At 39.2% G+C, this 24,437-nt stretch overlaps 1 protein-coding gene across 1 annotated transcript; it reads left to right on the top strand.

Annotated features, from left to right (window-relative positions):
- FAM240B (family with sequence similarity 240 member B) lies at window positions 1-17,467 on the top strand. Its single transcript, XM_060153551.1, has 2 exons — window positions 1-143; window positions 17,374-17,467. Exons 1-2 carry the CDS (start codon window positions 1-3, stop codon window positions 17,465-17,467), a joined length of 237 nt encoding a protein of 78 aa, XP_060009534.1.
- Window positions 17,468-24,437: the final 6,970 nt, after the last annotated feature.

Below are 24,437 nucleotides of genomic sequence, written 5' to 3'. Positions count from 1 at the left end.
ATGAACAATCAATACATACGTCGAGAAGTCTTCTGCTGTGAAACTTGTCATGAGCTCAAAAGCTTCTGGGAGAAAGAAATTAGCAAACAGACTGGTTACCGGGAACTGGAGGAAGATCGTCAGGGAAGAAGTGCCCTGAGAAACTATGTGGATTGTTTCTTCACTATTTTTTGAGGTAGATTTCCCCAGAAACATACCAGATGTGAAGATGGGGAAACTGAATTGTTTTCATTACCTACTGTTCTAATAATGCAAATATTGGAGGTGGTATGGTCAAGTCGGTGTAGCCACAGGCAAAAGGAGAATGAGGCTTAGAAGGAAGACATTTATTATACACACAGCTTTCAGAGAGAGTATCACTGCATGCCACTCAGGGCCACAGGATAAGCACCAGGTTTTGGCCATGTGGCAGAAGATGAAAGCAGAGGGAAAGTCTAAGCCAGAGCCTTTCTCAGGGTTTCCAAGGAAAGGCAGAGTAAACAGTTTAGGATTGGCTAGTTTGAATAATTCCTGAGGGTTGTGGGATTTAGGGATGGTCTCTAGTTGTCTGGTGCCTGGCCTGGTCTTGGGATGATATAGGGCAGGGGAAATATGGCTTTATCTATGAGAGTTAGATAAGGAGGTGCTTAGGGCCACAGACTCAGGATTGGTTGACATGCAGAAGAAGGCTAGCCCTGTCAAGGGCAGCCAGGAAGCTTTTTAAGATGTCAAAATATCATAAAATATAGAAAATTAAAGACTTGATTAATTCATCTACTCATTTAGTCTTGCTACCATCTATATCAGAGTTTCTCAACCTCAGCACAACTGACATTTAGGGTCTTATAATTCTTTGTTACTAAGGCAGCTGTCCTATGCTTTGTAAGATGTTTAGCAGCATCCCTCAAAACATTAGATGCTGCTAGTACGCCCCTGCCACATTGTGACAACCAAAAATATCTTCTGACATTGCCAAATGTCCTCTGGAGGGCAAAGTTGCCCCTTATTGAGAACCAATGACTTATAGATATGAACAAGCTTTTTCTTGGTGTAAACAAAAATGAGTTTCTGTTATTTATATCTTAATGAACTGAAAAAATCTCTTCCTCACCCTGCCTCTGTTGCAATCCTCAGCACACGAGAATACACTGAATTTCAGAGTTAGGTCAACAGATGTGTATAAGTGTGAAAGATCCCACATCTGAGATGATACATATTAAGTTTCTTGGGGGAAGAATAATGTGATCTTCCTCTTACTGGCAGTTGAACTTGTTCTAGTCAAAGAAGTCTGCTGAGAGGGGAACATTTATTTACGTGAGAAGATGTGTCACAAGTGTCAACATTGCTCTGACTAAAAGGGCCAGCACCTGCCCTCACACATGTAGTGCCCTGGAGCAGACAGATCAGCTCAACTTTTCAGGGACTGTCTGGGTTCTCTGTCCCTAAAATGGGAACAGCCCAGCCAGGCTGTCTATTTGCTGAGATGCCCACTTATAAGTGGAATCGCATCTGTGTGTTCTGCTGGACGGCAAGGCATGTGCTTCCATGTTTCTGAGTATGCTGAGCTACAAACGTGTAATTCACATGTGTTGCACCAACATTAACTTCTAAAAACTTTTCTTCAGCTCCTGAGGGGAAATAGCCTCTCTCTATATCCAGAGAAGAGCTCTATCATTATTCCAGTTACATTCCTGGTTGTCCAGCAAGAAAAACCAGGTTTTTCTAAATGCTAAAAGAGTTACATGTTAGAGCACCCAGTCCTGAAGAGTCCAGGGGAGCAAGAAGAGTCAGTTGTATGGTCCCTGCCATCTTCCTCCCCAGTCCTGGCGCACAAGCCCACTGGGAGCCAGATCCCCACATGAGCCCTGTACTGCATCTTCCTTTCCAGAAGCCCTGGGGTGTGGGATTAAGAGCAAAATTTGCAATATGATCTGACTTTTTTAATGTATAGATGCAGTTTATCCATATGTATAGGGAAAGATTAGAAGAAAATACTCTAAAATATTAAGAGGGTTATTTTTGACTGGTGGAATGGCAAATTTTGTGTGCATGTGTTCTTCTATTTTTTTCCAAAGTTTCTAAAATGACACTACCATATTATAATTAGGAAAAAAGTTATTCAAAAAAGCAACCATTTGCAAATGGCCCATAGAACAAATGAATTAATTATCCAGGTTCTAATGTGCCCCCTAAAAAGACTCCCTTCAGAGTTTGAAGCAGTTTTCTCTTCCTTCTATAGCCAAGAGAATAAATCTTCAAAATGTGCTCATCATGAAACGTTTTAGCATTGTCTCTCCCAAATAAACGTTTGAAGATGGAGACAGAGCTGCTGCCTTGCTCAGAGAAGAGGAAAATCAGCAGAGGCTGGGGGAGGAGAGGCAGCTTCTGTGGTCTCCTCCTCTGTTCTTGAGTCTCACTTACCAGAGCTGTTGCCCCCTATCAACTATGAATATAAAACTCAAAAAGCCTTCTTAATTTGGTAAACAATGAATGACAACATAGTGGTTTTGTTATTATTTTTGTTAAAAAACGAAAACAAAACAAAACATACAGCCACATATATCCCAGATGAACCAAGTTGCACAGAAAGAATATAAATATTTTTAAACCAAATCCAGAATGTCAGAATATTTGCTTAAATATTGCTTATGTAAGCAAACAGTTTGAAATATTGTCCTAGAATAATTATCTTCCAGGATACACTTGACCAGACCAATGAATGGCATAAAACCTTGGGTCCCTATTTCACCTAAGGCTATGGCTTTCCAAAATGCTTATATGTAAGTGCATAACCTGAGACACACACATAACACTGACACCTTTTGTTATTTTACCCTCCATTTATAAAAGTGGCAATTTCAAGCCACTATGCAATCAAGAAATGTTCTAAATGAACAGTAGAAGACAAAAACCTCAAAAAAAAAACCTCAAAATTTTCCACCAACGCCTTTGCTGATAGAACAGAGCCAATAATGCCTTATGTTCCTCAGCTGGGCTAACCGGCAAGGCCTTGTGCCCAAGCTGAGTAGAGTGGAAACAGGTGTTTCACCATGGACATGCTCATTAGCACATGCCTACGGGTTTACTGACTGAGAGGAATGCAACCAGAGCTGCAGAGAATCCATTTACCCTAGGAACACATGTGTGTGGAAGAAGCCCTGGAGGTGAGATCACAAGCCAAAGTGGGTGGCCTCAGAACTAGAAACCCTCTTACTCTCTCTGAGTCTGGCTAGAAAGAAGCAGCACAGCAGGCATCAGTCCCCTGGAGAAGTTGAAGTCTGTTTGCAAATAACTGATTGAGGCAATTTGAGAGAAGTCAAGTGTACTGTAGGTACAATGAACAAATCTCCTGGTGTGTTGGGACAGTCCAGGTGTATGTATATCAATTTGTTATAATTATGAATTGTGCTCCCTTTTATTTCCAAAGTATCTCAATTTAGATGATAAATTATATGAACACCTAAGCCTAAATAACCAGCCTGTAACTATAACTGAGTAAATGTACAATGCTTATATGAAAATAATAATTTTTTAATGCAAGAAGTATGATCTTCAAAATACCTCTTCAGAATTTAGCAGAGCTCAGAGTGTCTAAGTGAGGAGAGGGGTTTATCAGGCCTCACCCCAAGACCACTCACCTCCCTCTGCTTTGATTCCTACTTATCAGTTATGTCAATCAGGATGCTTTCAGAAGCAGGTAACAAAATATCCAACTCATAATCTCCAAGCCAGATGAAATCATCATTTCAAACTTTTTATAAGATTTAGTCTATGAAAAATAACCAGTGAGAAAAATTTTAGTTAGTTTTTTCATTCAAACTGAGGGGTTGAGGTATATGGCTGGTAAACTGAGTTGTTCAGAGCAGTATGCTGAGCTGCCCCGTGACCAGATCCAGCTGGTGAGCTGAAGGTCAAAGGGAACCAGGATCAGGCCCATCTCTCCCCACTATGGAAAAACCACTGTAAAGGCATGTTCATTATTACACAGGAATAGGGGCAGCAAAAGCATCATCTGACCTTTCATATTAAAACAAAAGCACAGAGATTATGATTATAGTGTGAAATCTAAATTGGGAGATCAAGGACTCAGTAAATTATAAATTCCTTGATGACAAGGATTATTATTTTACTGCTCTTCTTTACATATTGAGGTAGCCACAGAGGTGCTCTAAACTTGCAATGGGGAGAAAGTTGACTAAGAGCCCTAGGTGCTGCCTTTCTGGATCTGCCATTTTATTTGAGCTGAGGCCACATTTACCCCTGACTGCTCTAGCCAATGACTGAGCATGGCAGGGGTAGCTAGTCCTGGTAAATTCCTGTGTGACAGAACTCCTCTACTGGGAAACTTTTACCCAGGGACTCCTCATCAGCTCAGCTAAGCTTTCTCAGAACTATGCTGTGGTTCGGGCCTTTTCCTACCCAATCATTCCTTACTTCTCACTCTCCTTTCACAGGTGTTAGACCAGCATGCTAATCTGAAGGCTATCCCTTACCATTTCTGTTTCTTCCCCCAACCCCTGCTTTATTTTTCATGGTTGATTCCTTTGAATCTGCTTCTTGGAGGACCCAAACTGGCACATATCTTTAGGGCCTAGCAAGCACATGATAGAAAAAAAAAACTAATTATGTGCCCAGTTGATCTTCTGTGGTTCTTAGTAAGGACATTGTGATTCTGGTTTGTGATTCTGGCTTATGGTTCTTAAAAAAAGTCCTCCTTTCTAGTCAAATCCCATACTTATCAAGCAGAATCTGTGTTCCTAGATATTAATTACAACTCCTCCACTAATCAGATGAATCTAGAACAATAAATAGTAAATATCATTTGGTCTCCATTTGAAAAGTGAGGTCAGTATTTCTAGACATAAGGAAAAAAATGTTCTCTTCAAGTTTAGTGTCAGTTTTATTGCTCCTCTGCTGTATCTGACTCTGCGTACCAATTTTTAAGCATTATCTTTCTCATATTGACCTTCCTTACTATAGAAGAAAAGATCCATATATACACTTATATTCACCAGTTTACTGAGAGCACAAAGATAAAGGGAAGCAACACAGTGATGAAAGATATTGACTAGAAAGGGACAGGAAACAGTCTAAATACTCATAAAATAGGATTTAATGGGAACTAGGTAGATAGTGGCAACTATCATCCATCTGGCAATAAATGGTGATATAGCTAATACAAAAAGTGAATAAATGTGTCATAAACCCCAGATTCGTAAATTCTGTTCCTAGAATAAATTCATCATTCCAAATGTGTTAATTTGGTTCCTCCAAGAAGCAGAGGGCAAGATGAAATTAGATGGGTGTGAGATTTATTGGGGAAAGCACCTGTGAGAGAAAAATGGGAAGCAAGTTATGGTGTGCTGGTAAACATTTAATGACTGTCTCTCTGTGGAAAAAATGTATACACATATATATGTACATATTTTTATTATGAATTTTACTTTTATAAAGATGTGTGACATATACTTTACAAATAAGAATAAAACATGCAATGTTCTTTATTACACATTTCATACATCCAACTGATTCTCACAGCATCCTTCTATTGGTTTTTGCCAACCTTTTGTCTCTATAGCCAACATATGGTTGCAATTCAGCCATGATAGGGCAAAATCAGACAACGAATAAATGTTTAATTACTATACAATTCAGCAAAGTCAGATTGTTAAGGATTATAGTTTTCTAGTGCCGCAAGAGCTTTTCCACATTCTTTTTCTGCCATTCACAACATAATAGTTATAGAAGACAGGGCACACTTCTAAGTTTAATCTGCATTATTAAGATTTTCTCCATCACTTTCTTAAATCTAGATGAGGGGGCGGCAAATATTTCCTAGAAAGGACAAAGTAGTAAATATTTTGGGCTTTGTGCTCTATGTTGCAACTACTCAGTCCTGCCATTGTATGAAAGCAGTCACAGACAATAGTCACAAATGGGCAGGGCTGTGTTCTGATAAAACTTTATTTACAAAAACAGGCAATTGGCCAGCAGGATCTCTGAATAACACATTTTCATACCCACCACACCAAGGAAAAGTTAAAGCCCCTTTAATTAATGATGAATTCACATTATGCCCCTACAGTTCAATGAAACATACAGGCAGCAACCTTTATTACTGAGCTTTAAAAGACCCCAGGTGACAAAAGTCATGTACATTTGGAGGCAGATTTATTTACAGAGCCTTTCAGAGATGCTTAACAACGGGAGCTTGTGAGCTTGGATATTTCCCAGGTTGGAGAGGTTGATTGCAAATAAAATAACAAGATGATTACTTAATAACCATAATGAAGGAATATAATTATTAAAATTACTAATAGGTAGATCTCAATACAAGGTCATATAATCTCAATAAATCATCACTTCTTAAGAAAAATGTGCATGGACCTATGTCCACTAATGGGAGAGCAGCAGTTACATGTTTTATCTTCCCTTTCAAACCGGCAAACTATATTTCTATGTCATTCGTTCTATTTAAAGTTGAGGTAGAATGAGGATGATATCCCCCCATGTCCCTATTCTCTCAGTATTTCAACTTTTAATCCTTGGTTGCTAATGTGCTTAAGCAACATCACCACCAAACAACAGGCCAACATTCCAAATTCTTTCCATTCTTTCTTGGGCCCATAATTGAGCAGAGTTTTACGTAAGAAGTTTCTTGGAGTCAGTTTGATAATAGGTGCCTACAGCTTTCAAAATATTTATACCCTCTAATTATTCACCTCTGGGGATCTTTTCAAGGAAAGTAGACTGGCATATGGAAAGAGTATTAATTATTATCATACTCATTTTAGGGTTATTTACAAGAGTAAACAATTAAGGTTGAATCCAATTTTTCTTTATTCATTATTGTGTATTCTAATTTATCCATAATAATCATGCATTGCTTTAGCATTGTTATGAATTGTGTCCCCCCAGATTCATACGGGAAGTCCTAACCACCAGCACCTTAGAACGTGACTGTATTTGGAGATAGGGCCTTTAAAACAAGTGACAGTTAAAGTGAGAGCTTTTAGGGTGGGACCCGATCCAAGTAACTGTTGTCCTTGTAAGAAGAAGAGGTTATGATACACAAAGAGACACCAGGGATGCACAAACACAGAGGAAAGGCCACATGAGGATGGAGCAAGAAGGACATCTGCATGTAAAGGAGAGAGGCCTTGGGAGAAATCAAACCTGTTAACACCTTGATCTTGAACTATCACCCTCCAAAACTGAGACAATAATTGTCTGTTGTTTAAGCCAATTGTCTGTTGTTTAAGTTGGTATTTTGTTATGGCAGCCCTATTAAATGAATAAAATGATTTATCCAACTTAAGAAACTAACCAAGCATATTTTTTTAACATCTTTATTGGAGTATAATTGCTTTACCATGGTGTGTTAGTTTCTGCTTTATAACAAAGTGAATCAGCTATACATAAACATATATCCCATATCTCCTCCTTCTTGTGTCTCCCTCCCACCCTCCCTATCCCACCTCTCTAGGTCATGGCAAAGCACCAAGCTGATCTCCCTGTGCTATGCGGCTGCTTCCCAGTAGCTACCTATTTTACATATGGGAGTATATTTAAGTCCATGCCACTCTCTCTTCGTCCCAGCTTACCCTTCCACTTCCCCGTGTCCTAAGGCCATTCTCTAGGTCTGTGTCTTTATACCTGTCCTACCCCTAGAATCTTCAGAAACATTTTTCTTCAGATTCCATATATACATGTTAGCATATGGTATTTATTATTCTCTTTCTGACTTACTTCTCTCTGTATGAGAGACTCCAAGTCCATCTACCTCACTACAAATAACTCAGTTCTGTTTCTTTTTGTGGCTGAGTAATATTCCATTGTATATATGTGCCACATCTTCTTTATTCATTCATTTGTCAATGGGCACTTATGTTGCTTCTGTGTCCTGGCTATTGTAAATAGAGCTGCAATGAACATTGGATACATGACTCTTCTTGAATTATGGTTTTCTCAGGGTATATGCCCAGTAGTGGGATTGCTGGATCATATGGTAGTTTTAGTTTTTTAAGGAACCTTCATACTGTTCTCCATAGTGGCTGTATCAATTTACATTCCCACTAACAGTGCAAGAGGGTTCCCTTTTCTCCACACCGTCTCCAGCATTTATTGCTTGCAGATTTTTTGATGATGGCCATTCTGACTGGTGTGAGGTGATACCTCATTGTAGTTTTGTTTTGAATTTCTCTATGATTAATGATGTTGAGCATCCTTTCATGTGTTTGTTGGCAGTCTGTATATCTTCTTTGGAGATATGTCTATTTAGGTCTTCTGCCCATTTTTGGATTGGGTTGTTTGTATTTTTGTTATTGAGCTGCATGAGCTGCTTGTAAATTTTGGAGATTAATCCTTTGTCAGTTGCTTCATTTGCAAATATTTTCTCCCATTCTGAGGGTTGTCTTTTCATCTTGTTTATGGTTTGCTTTACTGTGCAAAAGCTTTGAAGTTTCATTAGGTCCCATTTGTTTATTTTTGTTTTTATTTCCATTTCTCTAGGAGGTGGGTCAAAAAGGATCTTGCTGTGATTTATGTCATAGAGTGTTTTTCCTGTGTTTTCCTCTAAGAGTTTTATAGTGTCTGGCCTTACATTTAGGTCTTTAATCCATTTTGAGTTTATTTTGGGGTATGCTGTTAGGGAGTGTGCTAATTTCATTCTTTTACATGTAGCTGTCTAGTTTTCCCAGCCCCACTTATTGAAGAGGCTGTCTTTTCTCCATTGTATACTCTTGCCTCCTGTATCAAAAATGAGGTGACCATATGTGCGTGGGTTTATCTCTGGGCTTTCTATCCTATTCCATTGATCTATATTTCTGTTTTTGTGCCGGTACCATACTCTCTTGATTACTGTAGCTTTGTAGTATAGTCTGAAGTCTGGGAGCCTGATTGCTCCAGCTCTGTTTTTCTTTCTCAAGATTGCTTTGGCTATTTGGGGTCTTTTGTGTTTCCATACAAATTGTGAAATTTTTTGTTCTAGTTCTGTGAAAAATACCATTAGTAGTTTGATAGGGATTGCATTGAATCTGTAAATTGCTTTGCGTAGTATAGTCATTTTGACAATATTGATTCCGCCAATCTATGAACATAGTATATCTTACCAACTGTTTGTGTCATCTTTAATTTCTTTCATCAGTGTCTTAGTTTTCTGCATTCAGGTCTTTTGTCTCCTTAGGTAGGTTTATTCCTAGTTAATTTATTCTTTTTGTTGCAATGGTAAATGGGAGTGTTTACTTAATTTCTCTTTCTTATTTTTCATCATTAGTGTATAGGAATGCAAGAGATTTCTGTACATTAATTTTGTATCCTGCTACTTTACCAAATTCATTGATTAGCTCTAGTAGTTTTCTGGTTGCAACTTTTGGATTCTCTATGTATAGTATCATGTCATCTGCAAACAGTGACAGGTTTACTTCTTTTCCGATTTGAATTCCTTTTTCTTCTCTGATAGCTGTGGCTAAAACGTCCAAACTATGTTGAATAATAGTGGTGAGAGAGGATAACCTTTTCTCTTTCTTATTGTAGAGGAAATGGTTTCAGTTTTTCACCATTGAGAATGATGTAGTCTGCAGGTTTGTCATATATGGCCTTTATTATGTTGAGGTAAGTTCCCTCTATGCCTACATTCTGGAGTGTTTTTGTCATAAATGGGTGTTTAATTTTGTTGAAAGATTTTTCTGCATCAATTGAGATGATGATATGATTTTTCTCCTTCAATTTGTTAATATGGTTTATCACATTGATTGATTTGCGTATATTGAAGAATCCTTGCATTCCTGGGATAAACCCGACTTGATCAGGGTGTACGATCCTTTTAATGTGCTGTTGGATTCTGTTTGCTAGTATTTTGTTGAGGATTTTTGCATCTACGTTCATCAGTGACATTGGCCTGTAGTTTTCTTTCCTTGTGACATCTTTGTCTGGTTTTGGTATCAGGGTGATGGTGGCCTCTTAGAATGAGTTTGGGAGTGTTCCTCCCTCTGCTATATTTTGAAAGAGTTTAAGAAGGATAGATGTTAGCTCTTCTCTAAATGTATGATAGAATTCATCTGTGAAGCCATCTGGTTCTGGGCTTTTATTTGTTGGAAGTTTTTTAATCACAGTCCCAATATCAGTGTTTGTGATTGGTCTGTTTATGTTTTCTATTTCTTCCTGGTCCAGTCTCGGAAGGTTGTGCTTTTCTAAGAATTTGTAGATTTCTTCCAGGTTGTCCATTTTATTGGCATATAGTTACTTGTAGTAATCTCTCATGATCCTTTGTATTTCTGCAGTGTGTGTTGTAACTTCTCCCTTTTCATTTCTAATTCTATTGATTTGAGTCTTCTCCCTTTTTTTCTTGATGAGTCTGGCTAATGGTTTATCAATTTTACCTTTTCAAAGAACCAATTTTAGTTATATTGATCTTTGCTATTGTTTCCTTCATTTCTTTTTCATTTATTTCTGATCTGATCTTTATGATTTCTTTCCTTCTGCTAATTTTTTGTTGTTGTTGTTGTTCTTCTTTCTCTAATTGTTTAGGTGTAAGGTTAGGTTGTTTATTTGAGATTTTTTTTTTTGAGATAGGATTATATTGCTATAAACTTCCCTCTTAGAACTGTTTTTGCTGCATCCCATAGGTTTTGGGTCATTGTGTTTTCATTGTCATTTGTTTCTAGGTATTTTTTGATTTCCTCTTTGATTTCTTCAGTGATCTCTTGGTTATTTAGTAATGTGTTGTTTAGCCTCCATATGTTTGTATATTTTACAGATTTTTTTCCTGTAATTGTTATGTAGTCTCAGGGTGTTGTGGTCAGAAAAGATACTTGATATGATTTCAATTTTCTTAAATTTACCAAGGCTTGATTTGTGACCCAAGATATGATCTATCCTGGAGAATGTTCCATGAGCACTTGAGAAGAAAGTGTACTCTGTTGTTTTTGGATGGAATGTCCTATAAATATCAATTAAGTACATCTTGTTTAATGCATCATTTAAAGCTTGGGTTTTCTGATTTATTTTCAGTTTGGATGATCTGTCCATTGGTGAAAGTGGGGTGTTAAAGTCCCCTACTATGATTGTGTTACTGTCGATTTCCCGTTTTATGGCTGTTAGCATTTGCCTTATGTATTGAGGTACTCCTATGTTGGGTGCATAAATATTTACAATTGTTATATCTTCTTCTTGGATTGACCCCTTGATCATTATGTAGTGTCCTTCTTTGTCTCCCTTAATAGTCTTTATTTTACAGTCTATTTTACCTGATATGAGAATTTCTACTCCAGCTTTCTTTTGATTTCTATTTGCATGGAATATCTTTTTCCATCACCTCACTTTCAGTCTGTATGTGTCCCTAGGTCTGAAGTGTTTCTCTTGTAGACAACATATATATGGGTCTTGTTTTTGTATCCATTCAGCCAACCTATGTCTTTTTGTGGGAGCATTTAATCCATTTACATTTAAGGTAATTATCAATATGTATGTTCCTGTTATGATTTTTTTAATTATTTGGGTTTGTTATTGTAGGTCTTTTCCTTCTCTTGTGTTTCCTGCCTAGAGAAGTTCCTTTAGCATTTGTTGTAAAGCTGGTTCAGTGGTGCTGAATTCTCTTAGCTTTTGTTGTATGTAAAGGTTTTAATTTCTCTGTCGAATCTGAATGAGATCCTTGCTGGGTAATCTTGGTTGTTGGTTTTCCCTTTCATCACTTTAAATATGTCTTGCAATTTCCTTCTGGCTTGCAGAGTTTCTGCTGAGAGATCAGCTGTTAACCTTATGGGGATTCCCTTGTATGTTATTTGTTGTTTTTCCCTTGCTGCTTTTAATATTTTTTCTTTGTATTTAATTTTTGATAGTTTGATTTATATTCATCCTGGCATGATTCTCCTTGGATTTGTCCTATATGGGAATCTCTGCACTTCCTGGACTTGATTGACTCTTTCCTTTCCCATATTATGGACATTTTCAACTATAATCTCTTCAAATATTTTCTCAGTCCCTTTCTTTTTCTCTTCTTCTTCTGGGACCCCTATAAATAGAATGTTGATGAGTTTAATATTATCCCAGAGGTCTCTGAGACTGTCCTCAGTTCTTTTCATTCTTTTTTCTTTATTCTGCTCTGCAGTGGTTATTTCCACTCTTGTATCTTCCAGGTCACTTATCTGTTCTTCTTACTCAGTTATTCTGCTATTGATTCCTTCTAGAGAAGTTTTAATTTCATTTATTGTGTTGTTAATCAAGGTTTGTTTACTCTTTAGTTCTTCTAGGTCCTTGTTAAACATTTCTTGTATTTTCTCCATTCTATTTCCAAGATTTTAGATCATCTTTACTACCATTACTCTGAATTCTCTTTCAGGTAGACTGCTTATTTCCTCTTCATTTGTTAGGTCTGGTGGGTTTTTACCTTGCTCCTTCATCTTCTGTGTGTTTCTCTGTCTTCTTATTTTACTTAACTTACTGTGTTTGGGGTCTCCTTTTCACAGGCTGCAGGTTCGTAGTTCCCTTGTTTTTGGTGTCTGCCCCCAGTGTCTGTTGGTTCAGTGGGTTGTGTAGGCTCCCTAGTGGAGGGGACTGGTGCCTGTGTTCTGGTGGATAAAGCTGGATCTTGTTTTTCTGGTGGGCAGAACCACGTCTAGTGGTGTGTTTTGGGATGTCTGTAACCTTATGATTTTAGGCAGCCTCTCTGCTAATGGGTGGGGTTGTGTTCCTGTCTTGCTAGTTGTTTGGCATAGGGTGTCCAGCACTGTAGCTTGCTGGTTATTCAGTGGTGCTGTGTCTTAGCGTTGAGAAGGAGATCTCTGGAAGAGCTTTCACTGTTTGATATTACATGGAGCTGGGAGGTCTCTGGTTGACCAATGCCCTGAACTTGGCTCTCCCACTTCAGAGGCACAGGCCTGACACCCAGCCGGAGCACCAAGACCCTGTTAGCCACATGGCTCAGAATAAATGGGAGAAAAAAGAAAGAGCGAAAAAAGAAAGAAAAAGAAATAAAATTATTAAAATTAAAAATTTTTAAAGTATTAAAATTTAAAAAATTAGAAAGTGATTATAAAAGAAGAGAGAGCAACCAAACCAAAAAACAAATCCACCATAGATAACAAGCATTAAAAACTATATTAAAAAAAAACACAGAAAAACAGACAGAACCCTAAGACAAACGCTAAAAGCAAAGCTATACAGACAAAATCACACAAAGAAGCATACCCATACACACTCAGAAAAAGAGAAAAAGGAAAAAAATATATATATATATATTTTAAAAAAAAGAGAGCAACCAAATCAATAAACAAATCTAGCAATGATAATAAACTCTAACTACTAAACTAAGATAAACATAAAACCAGAAACCCGTCTGTCGCATACAGCAAACCTCAAGTCTACTCTTGCTCCCAAAGTCCACCGCCTCAATTTTGGGATGATTCGTTGTCTATTCAGGTATTCCACAGATGCAGGTACATCAAGTTGATTGTTGAGATTTAATCTGTTGCTCCTGAGGGTGCTGGGAGAGATTTCCCTTTCTCTTCTTTGTTCGCACAGCTCCTGGGGTTCAGCTTTGGATTTGGCCCCACCTGTGCGCGTAAGTCTCCTGAGGGCGTCTGTTTCCGCCCAGACAGGATGGGTTTAAAGGAGCAGCTGATTTGTGGATTCTGGCTCACTCAGGCTGGGGGAGGTCGGGGTACGGAATGCAGGGTGTCTGGCTCACTCAGGTTGCGGGGAGTTCGGGGTACAGAATGCGGGGTGAGCCTGTGGCAGCATAGGCCAGCGTAACATTGCAACAGCCTGAGGTGCACTGTGTGTTGTCCCAGGGAATTTGTCCCTGGATCACGGGACCCTGGCAGTGGTGGGCTGCACAGTCTCCTGTGAGGGGAGGTGTGGATAGTGACCTGTACTTGCACACAGGCTCCTTGGTGGCTGCAGCAGTAGCCTTAGTGTTTCATGCCCGTCTCTGGTGTTTGTGCTGATAGCCGTGGCTCACGCCCGTCTCTGGAGCTCATTTAGGCGGTGCTTTGAATCCCCTCTCCTTGTGCACCCTGAAACAATCTGTTGCCTCTTAGGCAGGTCCAGAGTTTTTCCCGGACTCCCTCCCGGCTAGCTGTGGCACACTAGCCCCCTTCAGGTTGTGTTCACACAGGCAACCCCAGTCCTCTCCCTGGGGTCTGCCTCTGAAGCCTGAGCCTCAGCTCCCAGCTCCTGCCCACCCCGGAGGGTGAGCAGACAAGCCTCTGAGGCTGGTGAGTCCTGGTTGGCAGTGATCCTCTGTGTGGGAACCTTTCCACTTTGCCCTCTGCACCCCTGTTGCTGCGCTCTGCTCTGTGGCTCCGAAGCTTCCCCCGCCCCCTGCCACACCCCGTCTCCACCTGTGAAGGGGCTTCCTAGTGTGTAGAAACTTTTTCTCCTTCACCACTTCCTCCCAGATGTGCAGGTCCCATCCCTATTCTTTTGTCTCTGTTTTTTCTTTTTTCTTTTGCCCTCCCCAGGTACATGGGGGAGTTTCTTGCCTTTTGGGTAGTCTGAGGTCTTCTGCCAGCATTCAGTGGGTGTTCTGTAGGAGTTGTTCCACATGTAGATGTATTTCTGATGTATCTGTGGGGAGGAAGGTGATCTCCACATCTTACTACTCTGCCATCTTGAAGGTCTCCCCAAGTGTATACTTTTTAATACTAGTGTCCTTCACACTTAGGCTCCTAGACCTGCTCTCCAGAGAAAACTGACATCAACAGTTTCTCACATATATCTCTCCAAAACTTTAGTTTTTCTAAGCAAATAAATAAGTGTGCTGTATTTTTATGCAAAATAGGATCTACATAATCTTCAATATTCTGCACTTTCCTTTCTTAATTTTTAAAAAAATTTTTATTGGAGTATAGTCTCTTTACAATATTGTTTTAGTTTATACTGTGCAGCAGAGTGAATCAGCTATACATATACATATATCCCCTTTTTTTGGATTTCTTTCTCATTTAGGTCACCACAGAGCACTGAGTAGAGTTCCCTGTGCTATACAGTAGGTTCTCATTAGTTATCTATTTTATACATAGTATTAATATGCACCTTCCTTTTTTAACTTATGCTATCTTGGAAGTTTTTCTGTATTGGCACTTTCAGTACTTCTTTAATGTTTTCCACAATAATGATGTGACAATTAATTTAAACAATCACACTGAAGGACATTTAGGTTGTTTTTCATTTTTTGGCTTTACAAACAATGTTGTAATAAGAATACTTGTACATACATTATTCATACATGGATAAGCATTATGGGATAAGTTCATAGAAATGAAGATATGTCAAAAGATGAGTGTTTTAAATTTTGATAGCTATTGCCTCCTCGTCTTGCAAAGAGGTTGTTTTAAACTTCCACTCTAAGTATGGGAATGCCAATTCCCAGTCACTCACACTGTGTGTTGTCAGACTCTTAATCATTGTTAATCTGACGGTGAAAATGGCATCTCACTGTTTTAAAATGAATTTAATTAATTACAGGTTTGGTTGAGATCTTTTCATATGCATAGGAACTAGCTGGATTTCTTCTTCAGAAACTGCCTTTGTATAGCCTCTGCCTGTTTGATTATAGACTTTCTTTTTCTTAATTGATTTATAAGCACCATGCATTTCTTTTCTTTTTGTGTACAGATCTATGAGTTTGACAAATGCTCAGAGTCATGTAATCACTACAGTCAAGATATAGAATAGTTCCATCACTCTGAAAAATTCCCTTAAGCTTCTCCTTTGTGGTCAGCTCCTCTCCCAATTTCCAGTCCATAGCAACCACTGATCTGTACTTCATCCCTATAGTTTTGCCTTTTCCAGAATGTCATAAATGAATTATACAGTATGTAGTCTTTTGTGTCTGGCTCTTTTCACTTAGCACAATGTACTTGGGATTTTTTCTTCTTGTTGTGTGTACATCCATTCCTTCTCATTGCTGAGTACTTTTCTGTGGTAGGGGTGTATCACAATTTGGTGATCCACTCCCCATTGAAGGACATTTAGGTTGTTTCCAGTTTTGGGTGACTATAAATAAAAGTGCTGTAAACATTCACATATAGATTTCTGTGTGAAGATAAATTTCTATTTCTCTTGAGCAAATAGGATTGAAATTACTGGGTCATAGGGTGAGTGTATGGTTAACTGTATAAGAAACTGCCAAACTGTTTTACAAACTGACTGCACCGTTTTGCATTTTAATAGCATGTAAAAGAGTTCCAGTTAGTCAGCATCCTGGCCAGCACTTGGTTTGAGTTTTGTTGTGAGGGTTTTTTGGTTTGGGGGGTGGGGGTTGGGTTTTGGTTTTGCCAGGGGAGGTAGGGGGAAAGAGTTGGTTTTGGTTTTTTTTGTTTGTTTTGGTTATTCTGTGAGGTAAGTGGTACCTCATTGTTGTTTTAATTTGCATTTTCCTAATTATGTTGAGCATCTTTTACGTGTTTATTTGCCACCCATATTACTTCTTTAGGAAAATGTCTGTTCAACTATTTTCCTCATTATATTATTTTCTTATCATTGAGTTTGAAACTATATATATTCTGGAAATAAGTCCCTTATCAGATATGTGACTTGCAAATATTTTCTCCCTGTTTGTGGCTTGTCTTTTATTCTCTTTAAAGTATCTTTCACAGAACAAATTGTTTTAATTTTGATGAAGTCCCAAATTTTTTATTCTTTTATGAATCATGCTTTTTGTAATGTATATAAGAATTTTTTCCTTATCCCAAGGTCATGAAGATATTATTTTGTGGCTTTTTTCTTGAAGCCTTGGTCTTACATTTTACATTCATGTCTATGATCCATTTTTAGTTAATTTTGTATAAGATGTGGAGTGTGGATCAAAGGCCATTTTTTAATATGGATATATAATGTTCCAGCATCATTTATTGAAAAAAAATACTATCCTTCCTCCATTGAGCTGCCTTTGTACTTTGTCAAAAATCAATTGGCTATATTTGTGTATGTTTATTTCCACACCATTCTGTTCCATTGATCTGTTTCTTCCTTCACCAATGCTACACTGTCTTGATGATGGTAGCTTTACATTAAGCCTCAAAATCATGTAGTATGAGTCTCCCATCTTTCTTCTACTTTAAAATTGTTTTGGCTAATTGACTTCTTTTGCCTTTCCATATAAAATTTAGAATCAGCTTGTTGATAGCTACAGAAAAGTCCTGCTGGGATTTTGATTGATATTACTCTGAATCCGCATACCAATGTAGGAAGGAATAAATTTTGGAGAAAACTACGTATTCATAGACTGCTCATTACTCTACTGATTTTTTTCTTCATTAATTTGTAAAAGCCACTTATTTCTCTTAAAAAATATTCTTCAGAAGGAAAAAAACCCAAAAAACAAAAAACTTCTCTGGACCAGCAGATGTCTAGACAAATGCACTAACCACGTATATTGTTTCCCCTCCTCAGGCTCAGAGAAGAGTGGAAGCAAAGACTGGAGAAAAGGCTGGGGATGTTGGACAATCCTGATGGGAAGGAAAAGCAGGCAAACACTGTGGGCTGAGAGCTTCCTGCCTCATCCACTTCAAAAGCCACCAAGGGCACTTTTCTAAGAGAAAAAACTAGCACCCAAATTATGTTGACTTACTAAGCAGGACACTCTATTTGCTCTCGCATTTGTGAGGGGATTTACATGTGAAACCTCCCCCAGTGCTAATGAGAGTCTTTATCCAACTCAATCCTCCCTGCCACAGAGGACAGGATGACCTCCAAAGGGATAAGAAGCTCAGGTTATCTAATATAAAAATCTCTTTGAGTTAACATGTAATGTAATTTATTTCCACATTTTCTTCTCATGTAAAAAATCTTGTTATTTTATCCAAGCTTACCAGGGGCAATGACCTTGTTGGGAAACTGGCTTACCTAGGTCTTCTGGAAAAACATAGTCATACAATCTGTTTTCCTGTTCTCCCTTTTTTGTGAAGACAGAAATGCTACTGCTTACAGAAAGAAAGCTGTTATTATGAAAAGAATAATTTTTTAGCATTATGGTTTGAAAATGAACTGAACTAAATTATTTTCTCTTCATATAAATTGGGTTTTTTTAAAATAAACATTTAATTAGAAACATGCAGTGAAAGCAAAATAATGCTTAATAAACTTGGTTGTCGTGCCCTCCCTGGTGTGTGCCCTGTGTTAACCCCTCACGCCTGTCGTGGTTAGTTCTCTGCTGCTATAGCAAGTGTCAGCTCCAAGCTGTCTTTAGAATGTTTTGGAATTTAAAGTCACTTTCACTGCAGCCTCCTCTCAGGCCCAGAGCATGATCATGGTCACAAATCAGGAGGGACTCTGACAATCACAGGAACTAGGGCTCCTCTTCTCCTCTACCCAGGGATTCCTCACAGGGGACAGGAGCAGAGTGGGAAGCCTGAGGCAGCCAAGGAGCACAGATGGCCAGAGGGACCCAGAGAATGACACAGACAATCCTGGGGAGGGTATCACAGCACTCACAGATGCTATGTGGTGGCATAAACTGCTGTCCCTTTAAATTAAAAGAGATCCTTATGGCTGAGAGGTCCACAGGGTGGCAACAGGGTTGGAGAGGTGATTCCACATCCCCACAGTTATGAGATCCAGGGTACAATGTTCAGGTCTTTGCTATAGGCTCTTATCCAATTCAGATGTAACAACTAAGCAGTAAATTACAGCTGGGAAAATCTGAGCAAAGTTTGGGAAAAGAAGCTAATAATAAAATAGAATTTTAGTAAGGACAGAGAACCATGGGAATAGATATCAGGATACATAACCACATCTGAGAGTCAGCGAAAGCCCCCTGAGAAACTGATGTTTAAGCTGAGACATAAAAATGCGTAAGAGTCATGCAGAAGAAAAGAAACAGCATGTGTGAAGAACTAAAGAGGAGCAGGAGGGCTGCAGAGTGGAGGGGGCCTGGGGGTCCTGGGAGGTGAAGAACCAGGAAACGTGTCTATGACACAGAATGAGGAGGGCAGCTGTTTTATCGGAGGGTGGAGACATGAGCAGGGGCCTCTGGGGCCCAAGCTAAAGATCCTGCATTGATCCACAGGGGATTAGGAAGCCATTGACAGATTTTAGGTAGAGAAATGAACAGATTAGGTTTGCATTTTTAATTTTTTCAGATTTTGTCTATACATACATATGTATATAATTTTATATAAGTGCATAAATTTGATCATATCACATATGCTGATATGATTTTATTAGTTTTTATTAACCTTTTATGCCTTGTCTTTACTGTCTTGACTTGCTCCCTCCCTTTTTTTTGAAGCTCCACATCCATGATGTGGATGTTCCATAATAAAGTCAACAATTCTTTTAGGGATGGACAATCATGCTACCTCCAGGTTTTTGCCATTTGAACAATGCAGCAGTAAATACTCTTGTTCACAGGTCCTTTATTCTAACGGTTTTTTTGTTTTTTTTTTTTTTTTTTTTTTTTTTTGCAGTACGCGGGCCTCTCACTGTTGTGGCCTCTCCCATTGCGGAGCACAGGCTCCGGACGCGCAGGCTCAGCGGCCATGGCTCACGGGCCCAGCCGCTCCACGGCATGCGGGATCCTCCCGGACCGGGGCACGAACCCACATCCCCTGCATCGGCAGGCGGACTCTCAACCACTGCGCCACCAGGGAAGCCCTATTCTAACGGTTTTGAGCTGGAAAGTAAACTGATTTCCAGGAATGGGAAATTAGAACAAATAGTATTGCAGATTCTTTTAAAATGTTACTAGAACACTTCCCAAAAAGGCTGACGAAACTTCCCTATGAACCAGCAGTTTACAAGAGTACTCTTCTCCCACATTGCTGCCAGCAATATGTATCATAGTTGTTTTTTTTTTAATTGATCCTTATTGGAGTATAATTGCTTCACTGTGTTAGTGAACTAACACTGTGTTAGTTTCTGTTGTACAACAAGGTGAATCAGCCATATGCATACATATGTCCCCATATCCCCTCCCTCTTGAGCCTCCCTCCCACCCTCCCTATCCCACCCCTCTAGGTCATCGCAAAGCACCGAGCTGATCTCCCTGTGCTGTGCTGCTGCTTCCCACTAACTATTTTACATTCGGTAGTGTATATATGTCCATGCCACTCTCACTTTGCCCCAGCTTCCCCCTCCCACCCCACCCCATGTCCTCAAGTCCATTCTCTACATCTATGTCTTTATTCCTGCCCTGTCACTAGGTTCATCAGTACCTTTTTTTCTTTTTTTTTAGATTCCATATATATGTGTTAGCATACGGTATTTGTTTTTCTCTTTCTGACTTACTTCACTCTGTATGACAGACTCTAGGTCCATCCACCTCACTACAAATAACTCAATTTCATTTCTTTTTATGGCTAAGTAATGTTCCATTGTATATATGTGCCACATCTTCTTTATCCATTCATCTGTTGATGGACATTTAGGTTGGTTCCATGTCCTGGTCATAGCTGTTTTTAATTTTTTCTAATCCGAGGGGAGTTGAGTGACATCACTTTGTTTCTTTGACCATTAGTGATTGGGGTTTCTTTTCATTTATTTGTTTATTAGTTTAATTTCCTCATCAGTGAATTACCTCTCATGCCTATTGCCCATTCTTCTGAGGTTTGCCTTCCTACGTCAATATGTACAAACTCTTTATTCATTGTAAAACTTAACCATTATATTGTCATTTGCATTAGAAGTCTAAAGGGCAGGGAAGGCTCACTTAAACACCCATTATCAAGTCTGAAAACCTCAAAGCTATAAAGGTAAAATTAGGCATATTTTTATATGTAAAAATGAAAAGCTTATATGTGGTAAAATATACCACGAGCAGTGGCTTTGGCAGATTTGCAAAGTTTAAATGATTACTCAGCTACAGTTAGGAAAACAGATTAGAGGTGAAATGGTAGGAGACAAATTAGAAGGCTGTTTCCGAGGTCTACATGGCAGAGAATGAAGATGGGCAGATAGAGTGGGTAGGTCTTGCAGGTTGATTGAATGTAAGGGAGCAAGGCACAGAGATTCTAAAAATATAGCTGTTAACTTATTTTAACTAACATTTAATTAACATGAGTTAAGTAAAGAGAATGAGCCTAAAAAGACAGCAGAGCTGGTTTTGTTACCAGTGGGAATCTTGGACAAGGGCCTAACCCCTTTAACTGTGGTTTTCTTGTCTATAGTAATAGGCTTGGGCTTGCTATAATCTGTTTCTTGAGGTGGTTGAGATTAAATGCACAGATGTAAAATCTCTTAGAGAGGAGCTGATACAGAGTGAGTCCTCCATGTACCTCAACTCTCCGCCTCATTCCATTTCTTGCTCTCACTGGGCTGGGTCCATGGAAAATGCAATGGGGCAGTGGTTACCAAGCCTGCCTGCTGGTCAGAATCACCTAGAAAACTGATTAAAATTTATGGATATCTGGACTCCACTCCCAGAGATTCTGGTTCTGTTGGTCTGGTATGGGGCTCAGGGATTTTTGTATTTTTATCAAGCTACCCAGGAGACTCTGATGCTTAGCCAGACTTGGGAATGTCTTCTCCAGAGGGCACAGGATTGAGTGGAGAAAAACAAACAATTAAACCGAGTCAGTCACGAGGGTGTACACTAGATCTCCAAAACTTAGTCATCCTGCACAACTGAAACTTTGTACCATCTTCCCATTTCCCCCAGGCCCCAGCCCCTGGCAACCACTGTAGTTTAATAGTACTATATTGTATATTTGAAAGTTGTTAAGAGAGTAGACTTGTGTTCTCAGCACACATGCACATACAGATAAAGGTAACTATGTGAGGTGATGGAAATGATAATTAGCTTGACTGTGGTAATCATTTCACAAAGTATATATGTATCAAAACATCACGTTGTATATCTTAAATATATACACTTTGTCAATTATACCTCAGTGAAGAGGGGTGGAAACTGAGCCAGCATGGAAGGCCATAATAAGGGCACATGAGATGCTGTAGAGGGTCCAGCCTGGGAGAGGCATGGAGGTCTCACAGAGAGGGTGAGATTAGGCCTTGAAGGAGAGGGAACAGCATTCTTCCTCAGGAATGAGCTTTTTTTAACTGGAGAGATGGGTTGGGGTTAAACAGGGAGGCCCTTGAAATGCTGGCTAAGGAGTTGAGTCTCCAAAGGCAATGGAGACACATTAGAGGCTTTTAGGCAGGGCAGTAACTTGCTAAGAATTTGTCTTAAGTGACTGCGTGAAACACCCTTGGCAGCAGTGTGGAGAATGCACTCTACAGATGCTAGGGATAGTCTTTGTTAAAGCTATGTTTATCCAAACAACTTGATTTGGAAACTATACCCCTTATGTGATCTCTACTCCATTCAAGGTGAGTGAAAATACAAATAAAAATGTGTTCTAAAGTGATTAAATATAGAGACCAAAACATGACTAATTTGCCTTATGCTGTGACTCAAAAAAAAAACCCTTAAGCTTACAGCTTTTTATTTCAAAATTAATTAGCACATTTCCTTTAATAACCCTGTGTGAAACAAACTGAAAATGGCAAAATCTTGAATTGCATCAAACTAGAGATGAGCTCAGCCACTCAAAAAGGCTTTACTGAATTTAAACCACAGCTTTATTTATGATTGATAATAAGAAGTTATAAAAGGCCTTTTGTCTTTTGGACAAATGATTTAGTATCAGTGACAGAAGAAATGAAAGCAGAAAATATCTCTTTTCACAAAAGCAATTAAACAGTAAAATTGTGAAGAGCTCTCAACATTCAGATCAGCGTCCAAGACCTCAGACTGTTTTTGGTTCAGACAAGCGGAAACACACGCCCAGCCAGGAGACAGCACGGCACTTGAAGGCTTTGCTACCAGAGACAAGGTGGATGGGCATAGAGTGAGGGGTGGACACTGGTTAGAAAAGATTTACTGTCCTACGCTTTCAGACGAGATGGGCAGCACCAAAAGACCTAATAATCCTTAGATAAATCAAAGGATTATTTGCAACTCTGGGCCACCTCCCCCAAACACCATGAGCACTGAAACACTGCTGAAATGCAGGTGAAGAACAAAGCAGGCTTCCCCAGAGGACCACAACAGGACAGGAATGAGGAGCCCCAGGCAACCCCCTCAGCTTCTGCTTGCCAATGTGCCCCTTGAGAACATAGATGCTAAAGGGGGAAGATAGGATTCCCCCACGCCAGGAACCTTAGATTAATTATCTTAGAAAATAATAGTTTTCTTTGAAGAGAGTAAATAATTGCACTTGTAATAAATAATTTTTGATTGTAACAATAGACAAGTTTGTGGTAAAATTTCAGGAAAGTAAAAAGCTTATAAAAATCACCCAAAGTTCACCAACCAGCAATAAACACTGCTAATATCTTTTAAACTTTCAAGCATCCCTCTATTTAGATATATTATCTTTCAAAAAGATAAATAATTTTTCAAAAGTGTAACCTTACCACAAATTATTTTTTACCTGTTTTTCCATTCAACAATATATTCTGGACATTATAAAATTGATTAAAAAATCTTTTGTACACCATACTTTTGTTGGCTGTGTATTATTCGGATGTAAATAATTTAAACAATTCCCTTTTGACAGACTTTTTAGTTTTTCACTACAAAGGACGTTTCAATGAATGTTATTTTCTTTAATTTTTTTTTAATATATATGTCCAATTATCTACTTAGAATAAACTCTAAGAGATGGAACTGCTCTGTCAAAGAGTGACCATGCAAGAGAAGACAACTCCTGGCTCATACTAGACCCCTTCGTACTGGTGCTGTTGGTTTTGCCTGACCAGTGTCAATTCCCCCTTTCCCTTATAGCAGACTGTAATGGGGTGGGGGATGGGGTAGAGGCCCATCTCCAACTCACTTTGCATGTGGTAAAGAGAGGTATCCCCACCCCCAGACCTGTGACACAAGCCTGGCTGATCAAAGAAGTGCTAAAGATCGTTGCAGGGACAGCCCAGGACCCAAATAGGTCCAGGGCCTGGGCTGGAACTATAGGATCTGCCAGCAATAAAGCTGATGGAGCCTGAAGCTGCTGTCAGTCACCACGGGGACAGTGCTGTCCATGAATGAAGCCAAAGCACAAGAAGGCAAGGCTGAGAGATGGGGAGGTGGGGGGACTTTATTTTAGTCCTTGGATTCAGACAGATCTGGAGCCAACTTCACCCCTAGACCATTTGATTTCTTCACCCTTTTTTTTTCTTAAAACATTGTAGTTGTCTTTCTCTCTCTTGTAAACAAAAAAATGTAAAGAATAAGGAAATAATGGTTAAAGAAAAAAAGTCCTTCTCTGGACCTAGTTCCCAGTACACAGGCACCAGCCCTGGGGCCCTGACTAGGTTGCACCTAATGATACTGCCTGAATGTCTGGCTACAATGACTGATCCCAGGCTAGATACTGGCCCAGAGCCTGGCCAGAGACAAGCACATCAGCATTAGTGGCTGCCCTGGGAGAAGAAGCTCCTCCCGTGCCCGCACAAAGATGCTCACAGAGCCCTGGCTCACTTCCTTCTATGTTTTGGGGAATAAGAATCCCATTTAAAGGTGG

This window comes from Lagenorhynchus albirostris, chromosome 7 (assembly GCF_949774975.1).
Source record: "Lagenorhynchus albirostris chromosome 7, mLagAlb1.1, whole genome shotgun sequence".
Classification (NCBI taxonomy): Eukaryota; Metazoa; Chordata; class Mammalia; order Artiodactyla; family Delphinidae; genus Lagenorhynchus; species Lagenorhynchus albirostris.
This window is presented reverse-complemented; position numbering and strand designations above follow the sequence as displayed.

What these genes read in the sequence shown, in the direction of transcription:
- FAM240B (XM_060153551.1), top strand. Translation starts at nt 1, where the DNA reads ATGAACAATCAATACATACGTCGAGAAGTCTTCTGCTGTGAAACTTGT. An exon ending in GGAAGAAGTGCCCTGAGAAA is followed by an intron (nt 144 to 17,373) that starts CTATGTGGATTG and finishes TCCCCTCCTCAG; the next exon opens with GCTCAGAGAAGAGTGGAAGC.